This window comes from Microplitis mediator, chromosome 6 (assembly GCF_029852145.1).
Source record: "Microplitis mediator isolate UGA2020A chromosome 6, iyMicMedi2.1, whole genome shotgun sequence".
Classification (NCBI taxonomy): Eukaryota; Metazoa; Arthropoda; class Insecta; order Hymenoptera; family Braconidae; genus Microplitis; species Microplitis mediator.
Window position 1 is genome coordinate 17,409,497 of NC_079974.1, and position 8,991 is coordinate 17,418,487.

General features: G+C 30.1%; 1 protein-coding gene across 1 annotated transcript; it reads right to left on the bottom strand.

The window, feature by feature from the left end:
• Positions 1 to 4,562: 4,562 nt before the first annotated feature.
• LOC130669525 (uncharacterized) lies at positions 4,563 to 7,635 on the bottom strand. Its single transcript, XM_057472477.1, has 3 exons — positions 7,101 to 7,635; positions 6,545 to 7,040; positions 4,563 to 6,461 (listed from the first exon to the last, which is right to left on the bottom strand). Exons 1-3 carry the CDS (start codon positions 7,227 to 7,229, stop codon positions 5,239 to 5,241), a joined length of 1,848 nt encoding a protein of 615 aa, XP_057328460.1. The 5' UTR covers positions 7,230 to 7,635; the 3' UTR covers positions 4,563 to 5,238.
• Between the last annotated feature and the right edge of the window lie 1,356 nt (positions 7,636 to 8,991).

The following is an 8,991-nucleotide window of genomic DNA, read 5'->3' on the forward strand; positions in this document are numbered from 1 at the left end:
AGAAATACTAAATGGCCGTATACAATGGTAATATAACTTATGGAATGACAATATACTCGTCGACACATCATTCGGAAATTAATTTCATGGATAGAGCTTTCAATAAAATATATACTATACTATATATAGTGAATAGGCTGAGTAGAATACTGTGACAATGAAACTAGGTTCACGCCCTGTGGTGTAGACTAGTGGTAGCAAAGCATAAATACCTCAACTATAGGGGGTAGGAAACACTTTGCGGCGCTACGTTAATTTATCATATATATATATATATATATATATATATATATATATATATATATATATATATATATATATATATATATACATAATTCTCTTTCCTTTTACTTCTATATTCAAACCCCTTATTCTTGCTGTATATATATATTTTCATGGTATATAACCGTATATAGAAACGTCAGCAAAGCCAGTGAGAGTAGAAACGAGTACCGTATAAATTTATATATATCGTAAAAGCATTCATTAATCATGCAGTCGTTTATTTTCAATAATCCATCGGCCGTCATCGCTTTTATAAATTTTATATTTTCATCTCTATCATCGAAATACTGTCACGAGCATCAATATATATATCTACATGTATAGATATATTATTACTGTTATTAAGTATGTCACATTTACGTGTCATCAAGTCTTTAGTATCTCATATGCACCCTATTGTTAATGTTTCTTCCCTTGATGCCTTGATGGTGTGTCTTCTTTTTGGCAAAAGTTGTTTTCCATCAACGCAAACTATAGAGTGTATGGATAGTATATGTATACGTTATAAGTACAACATCGGCAAACAACACAAAGGCATTTTCACGAAACCACCATGGGAAGTTGGATACCGAGGGTTTGCGTGACAATAATTAGATCAGACCTCGAGTGTGTTTGAGAGGGTAAAAGCATTTGGCTGTGTACATAAGGCATGAGAATAGAGTTGATAGACAATGAAATAAGAGTTAAATGATTGTATGGTAAAGTAATTGGTTAACTCTTCAGTGGAAAAAACATTTTGGATTATTTATTTTAAATTATTATTATTAGAGCAAACATTTGTTTTTAGAGTCATTGTTTTTTTATTATTTTTATAGCACGCTCTTTATGTTTCACCCATCCGCTAGCCGAGCTGAAAAATATATTTTAATGTTGAAGTTGGAATAATTTTAATAACATATATCATAAATTTAATAGATAATTATACGAATATTTGCTGTAGAAGTTGGGATATTTAGTTTCAATGAATTTATATTGCAATTATTAGATTAATAAGTATTATAAATTTATTAAGATTTACATTTTAAAATAATATAAAAATGTTTCTCAGCAGATTGATAGATATATATTAATTACATCAATAGTAGAAGAAGGAGGGGCAAAGCGGGTACTTAAGGAAATACTAAGGTTTCGAGGACTCAAATAAGCTGAATCTTTTTTTTTTTAATGAATTTCAAAGAAAATAAACAAAAATTTCAGTTGCCGTTGAAACAAAAAAATTTTCACTTTTGCGGAAAAAATGGGATACCCCCTAAACAGGTGAAAAAAAAAATTTCTGCATAATAAATAAAATTGATTAAGTTAAATTTTTTTGTAAGTAATTTACAAAAAGAAAAATTACATTTTACACAATTATTGAATGCAAAGGAAGAAAAAAAAATTTATTGATTTTTATCATACTCTCTAAACATGAATAAGTGAAATAAGTGAATATTCACTAATTCAAAGTGCAAATCGAACCACTAATTCTAAAAAGTGGTTCGATTGGCACTCCGAAATAGTGAATATTCACTTATTTCACTTATTCATGTTTAGAGAGTAAAGCAAAAGCCATTAACATTTTTTGACTGACACTCGATTTTTGAAAAAGTTTAATAAAAAATATTCAAAATAATGCTCAATTATATTAACAAAAGTGATTTTCGAATGTTTAAAAAACATTTAAAAAATAAAATTTTTTTTTTATAAAATTTTGGGGTACCCTGTTTTGCCTACCCTACCCCCTTTTGCCCCCCCCCCCCCCCCTTTCCCCTATATAGTAAATACACGGAAAGAAAATTATGGCAGCGGTTCCCATAATTTTGTGAAATTTTTTCCTATACCATAATAGGAATTACGACCATAAATTATGGGAGCGGTTCCTATAATTATAGGAATGTTTTCCATAATTATAGGAATAGTTACAATAATTATGGGAATGATACCCATAACACTATAGGAATGGTTCCTATAATTATAGGAATGGTTCCTATAATTTATAGGAATACTTTCTATAATATTATGGGAATCATTCCTATAATAGTATGGGAACTATTCCCATAATATTATGGGAATGATTCCCATAATGCAATTGGAATGGTTCCTATACCGTTATGGGAATCATTCCCATAATATCATGAAAAAATTAATTTAAAGAAGTGCGGTAATCACTTCTACAATACACAGAAATATTATTAAACATAAAAACAAAAATTCAAACATTGAAAAAAAAAATCGTATTTGGCAAAAAAACATTAAAATTTTTAACAAGAATTTTTAGTCAGCACAAAACATTCAAGAAAATTCAAATTTTGGGAAATTTCTACACTATTGTGCAAAAAAAAAAATTTAATGATATTATAGGGATGGTTCCCATAACATTATGGGAATAGTTCCCATAATATTATAGGAATAGTTCCTATACCAATATGGGAACCATTCCCATAATAGTATGGGAATGGTTCCCATAATGGTATAGGAACCATTCCCATAATATATGGGAACCATCCCTATAGTAGTATAGGTACTATTCCCATACCATTATGGGAACCATTCCCATAATGCATAGGAAAACTTCCCATAATTTTCTTTCCGTGTACAATCAATTGAGCAATAAATCTCAAAAATTTGGAAATAAGTTTTGTAATAAAATTACTTATAGCACATGTTTGAACATATAAAATGATGCATATAATCTATCGTTATTTCAAATTGACATACATAAATCTGATTAAAATGTCATTCCTGATGGTCAGTCATACTGAGAGAAGTCACAATATTTCTCATAGCAGAAAATTGGACATGTGAGAAAACAATGTAGAGAGTTCGTTTTTTTGCGAATCGATTCAGCCTGAAAGGTTTTTTAATTATCCCCCAGGGCGGAATCGAGTAAATGAAATTTAATTAGGATAAAGACAAAACTAGAACGAATAACTTTAATTAAGAGAGTACGATTTTTTATTTAACAAAAGTTTAGAATCTTTGCCCATATTTTTCTCATCGACAAATAAAAATTTTCAAAAAATAAAAAAGTAGGTTACCAGATTATAGATGACTGAATAAAGCCCGAGCTTTATTTTGCATTCAGAGTTCTTGTTTGAGAGACAAATTTGGACAGAAACAACTGAAAATCTATCTTAAGCGAATGGCTTTGGACGATTTGCACTCACACATAATTATGATGATAGCAATAATAGAAAAAATAAACACGAACATAATTGCGAAAGTAACGTTTTTAACTGTAATAGTATAGAAAATTTAGAAAAAAGCTCTGCTTCATTACATGCATTAGTTTGTGCCCGGAAAAAAAAATTTAGATCTATTCAGATCAAATTAGATCTGATGTTTCAGATCTGAACAGATCTGCATTTTGGCCAGATCTGTTTAGATCAAATTAGATCTACTCTGATCAGAATAGATCTGCTTGGATCTAAACAGATCAGGGTAATTCCTTGTATTCAGTATTCATAAGAAAGTCATGTAACGATGTATATGAAGTACTTACATGAATATCAGATAATATCGATAGTAGATTATTATCATGTTTATATTTTCTATAATAAAATAATTATTAGCTGAATAAACAAAAAAATGTATTTATTTTAATTACGATAGACTTTTCAGAATTATCAAAATTTAGGTGAATGTGTCAAAATTCAGCTAGTTAATCTTATAATTATAATACAATGTGAAACAATATTTCTTTATAATCTGTACAGATCTAATCTGATCAGAGCAGATCTGAACTTGTTTTCCCGAGAACAAGTTATATCAGCTCAGATCTGGTTTGATCCGTACAGATCCAATTAGATCTATTTATATTTACTTCATAAATTGATCGTTCAATCAATGTTGATCTATTTTGATCTGATTAGGTTAGATCTAGGTTGATCTAGGTTGATCTAACTTGATCTGAGTTGATTAGATTTGATCAGGGTAGATCTGGACTATCTTTCCCCAAACAAAAATGTCATATCTGATCAGATCTAGTTTGATCTGAACAGATCAAATCAGATTTACTCTGATCTGGTCTGGGTTCAGTACAAATTATAATCAAATTTGATCTGAGTTGATCTGATTTGACCTAATTAGATCAGAACAGATCTAAATTTTTTTTCCCGGGGCTGCATAATTTATTCATAGCTATAATATGCGAATGTGTCATACGCAAATAGTGTATCGTGGATTATTCTAAATTTTTTGTAGAGGAAGCTCGGGCAAAACAGGAGCAAGTTTGTTATTGTCAATAAAAAATAATTCATCAAACTAGATAATTAATAACGGAAAAAAACACGCACACAGTATGAATCTTATTTTTACGAAAATCATGCATAAATCTATTTAACATTTGTACTTTACCATCTAGATATCATTTACTGATCATTGATGTATATTCGGCAAAGAAAGCTAATATAACGTCAATAGTATATTTCCTGGACGTATATTTATTAGTTTTATAAAAATAAAATGAAATAATTCATAACATCTATTTATTAGAATTTATAACTTCAACCACCAAAATACAGATTAGTTTTCAAATATAGTAAATTTTATACATTGAAAAACTTTATCCAAGTATATAAGAAACATTTTCTAGCTGATGTAGAAAATGTAAAAGTTTATTTCTTGTAATAAATCACTTTCTATGAAAGCAAACCATCTATGAAAATACATATGGGATGGATAATTTTCATTGCTTATTGACAAGTCAAATAACTTTCCATAACATTTTCTGCTCAATATGATAGAATTTGATGATTCATTAAGTCAAACACCATTAATTAATTTCGCTATATTATGTTTTATCATTAAAATGTGGATATAATCAGATATTAACAGTTATGAACAGAGATTAACTAATATCACATGCTAACAACAAACTAAAGTGGTATTCGTTATATGTTATTATTATCACATTTAAATTTTGTTATCGTTCAACTTCCAGTATCTATTTTCACTGCATAATTAAGGTAATTTTTATGTCATACATCCATTCAATCGGTGGAAAGTAATTTCGACAATAAAAGTAATTACACTTGTCAATAGACAAACCGTCCAAAGCATAAATATGTAATACAAATCTGATGGGCCAATCTCTCGATAACTATCCCACATTTCAATTTCTTTAATCTTGTGCCTTTGTATTGGATTGGTTACTTGTACATCGTCCCAATACTTCAAAAGACCAGAATCTGTTAATTTTGATAATATTTTGTCACTTTTAGTTTTAAGCGGCCAGTCTCTACGTACTCGACAGCTTGCAAATTTTTGATTATTGTCTAGAACAACATGTAAATCATGTTTCATAGCAGAGGCTAAATTACGTTGGGCATAACCCACACAAGCAGTTCGAAATTTGTCATCATCAACAACGAATTTGTAGCAATCATCATTTGTATAATGAACATATTTTTTCTGTTCGTCTGTCCAATCATCAACACCTACAATTTCTCTAACATAGGTTGCCATATAAATGGAGTATTTCAAATTTTTTATATCAGTCATACTGTTAACTACATCGTGTTGAATTTTTGTTGAATAGGCTGACATGCGCCCCTGATACTCATTATTTATAACCATGACAAAGAAAAGTACGAAAGCGAAATAAATTTTCAATGAATACCTATAAAATTGAGACTCCATACTTGTGCTTAATAATAATCGCAGAATTTCAAGTAATCCGGATACAAAATCTAGCTTCTTAGAAATCATTAGTACTATGAGTGTAATCAAAAATATCAAAACAGTAAGAACAATTACTTCAGAACTGCAAATAGAACCAGCTCCGTGAAAAAAAGAAACAACTTTTTGCGGATGCGTAACTATCAACATATTTTCAACATGCCTTGGATAAAGAAAGGGTAAGGCATAATTAATTTTTGTAAAAATAGCTATACCTAGGTAAATGTCATGAGTCTTGGCTTCCAAATTTTTATAAAAAATGTCACTGGCTTGATTTCCCCATTTAGCCAAATCAGCTAAATTAGTATAATAAATTATTGGCGTGACATTCAAAGACTGAAATATTTCAAAAAAAACTTTTGCATTCAAAGAGAGCAACTTATCACTTAGCGAACTGATATTATAAGCTTTTCCAGATTCCGATGATACTCCTGTGCGTACTATTGCATCTGCGATGACAATGTGTCCATTTAAATACTTGGTTTTATCAAAAAATAAGTTGTCGCAGTGAGATCCATCTAAGTAGAAAAATTCGAAAATTGTTAATGATTAATATTCTTTGTTTTTATTTTGATTACACAACATATTAATGTATAAAAACCTTGAAAGTCAAGTTGCTTATACAGGGTCCATTGGCTGTCCAGGTCATTGACGGGATTTTTAACTTTCTGCCATGGATATGGTGCGTAGTTTACGTAAGGATTATAAGTATACAATGCTACAGAATTATCAGAATACTGACATATGAATACTGATGAAAGTAAATTGTTCTTCCACATTACTTGAAGTATATTCCATGCATTATTGCATGATTCATTAGAAGTTTCAACGATAAGAAATCTCGAGTCAATATTCCACCAGGACGAAGATTTCATTTCTCGAAGAATCGTTTGGAGTTGATTCGATGACAGAACATATGTAGGCCATTTAGGAAAAGATAACTTTTGGTAATCGCTTGCTTTGAAATTTTTATCGATGAAAATCATGGACATCGTCTCATTAATTAATAAAGTTTTATAAATTATTTCTTTGAGTTCATCAGAAATAATAACTGGAGCCAACGTATGAAACATGCATGTACTACTTATTGTCAATTTCTATAGAGATGTACAAATAATTATTAAATGATTTAGTTATATTTTTATTTAAAAAATTACCATTTTCTGATGAATTAGTAAACTTATATTTTGTGTTGATTCTGCAAATGTCCAAGGTCTTATCAATAAGAAACAGAAAGTAATTGATTTTTTGAAAACTCTTATTCTGACATTTATTTTTATATTCATTTTTTTTTTTTTTCTTCAATAAACACTGTCTAGTAGTTTCTAGTGAATCGCAATTAATGACTGACTAATTTTCGTCGACAACCACACTTTGTTTCTAGGTTTTACCAACATGTATTCTCTTTCGCTAAACATAAGGCACACGGTTACCGCGATCATGTGCAATATTAATTTATCTATTTAAATTATTTATTCATTTATCGTAATGTATATCTCCTTACAATCACATATAATTATTAGATCTGAATCAAATATTATTTGTACTGAGAAACAAGTTATTCTATCTTTGAATTTTAATATTGAGTAATGAGGAAAAAGCTTGGACGATTTAAGCTTTGATTTTGCTATCTAATAAAGCAATTAGATATTTTTTAGAGTGATAATGTAGATCATATAAAAAAAAACTATCGTTCTAATTGATTTATGGTTCTGATAAGCGAAAGTGTTACTCGCAAATGATTTGTTCAAATATATTTCAGATATATTTATTCAAAGTTATAATATAAAAAAATAACTATTGTTCTAATTGATTAATGGTTCTGATAAGCGAAAGTGTTACACGCGAATGATTTCTAACGGATTATTTTACACGTTATACATATTTATGTAGGACTTTTATAACCGTTTTTTTTTTTTGTCAGAGTTTTCGTTTAAGAGAAAAGCGTGGACAAAAACTATTGACAACCCATCTTAAGCGAATGGTTTTGAACAATTTGCAATAGAAAAAATAAACACAAACCAATAGAGAAAAAGTAACGTTTTCAACAGTGATAGTATAGAAAATGTAGGAAAAAGGTTTGCTTTATTAGGTGCATTATAGTTTATGAGTATAATTTATTCAAAGCTTTAATGTGTGAATGTGTCACACGCAAATATTGTGTCGTGGATTATTTTACATTTTTTGTTGGGGAAGATCGGCCAAAACGGGACCGGGTTTATTATTATCAATAAAACGGAGTTGATTCTACACTGTAAAAAATCACCGGGGTAAGTCCAAGCGGTGTAGGTGTTAAAATTGGCGGTGTTAAATTTCAACATCGAAAGCGGTGTGAAAATAACACCGCCGCCGGTGTAAATATTCTGTACCGGTGTTAAAAAAAATTCTCCGGTGTTAAAATAACGCCGCCACCGGTGTAGATATTCTTTACCGGTGTTAAAATATTTTACTTTATGAATATTTGTACTTACTCGATCACTATACTTGTTAATAAATAATATTCTTTATAAACTCAGACGCAATTTACCCAGCTTTTACATCGGTAACCCCGCTTTTACACCGATATTACTCCGTTTTCACACCGGTCACCCTGATTTAACACCGGTGAATTACTCCTCCTACACCGGTGTAATTTTATTTTAACACCGGGCGGAGTTAAAATGAGTTCATTTTTAACACCGCTCTTTTTACAGTGTACGAGAAGATTAATAACGGTAAAAAAAACAGTATGATTTTCATTTCTGATTTTTAACAACCACTTTCTCGAGAACTTATCACCAAACGACTTCTCAAACAATCAAAGACCGGACTTCTCGATCAGTTTAAGACAAGGCTTCTCAACCAATTTAAGAACGGACCTTGTTCAGTGTCATCTGCTCACTCACGAGCAGCTGTGCTATTTGCTACGTGTAAGGTAGTAATACGATCTCTAGAAAACACCCAACATCAAGCACGTAATCTCTTAGACCCAGGCTCAGAGTTGGCACTGGTCTCATCTAAACTCGTCAACCAATTTGGACTTCGCAGGAAGTGATCAGCAATTCCATT

What these genes read in the sequence shown, in the direction of transcription:
- LOC130669525 (XM_057472477.1), bottom strand. Translation starts at nt 7,229, where the DNA reads ATGAATATAAAAATAAATGTCAGAATAAGAGTTTTCAAAAAATCAATT. An exon ending in TACTAATTCATCAGAAAATG is followed by an intron (nt 7,041 to 7,100) that starts GTAATTTTTTAA and finishes ACATCTCTATAG; the next exon opens with AAATTGACAATAAGTAGTAC. An exon ending in TAAGCAACTTGACTTTCAAG is followed by an intron (nt 6,462 to 6,544) that starts GTTTTTATACAT and finishes TTTTCTACTTAG; the next exon opens with ATGGATCTCACTGCGACAAC.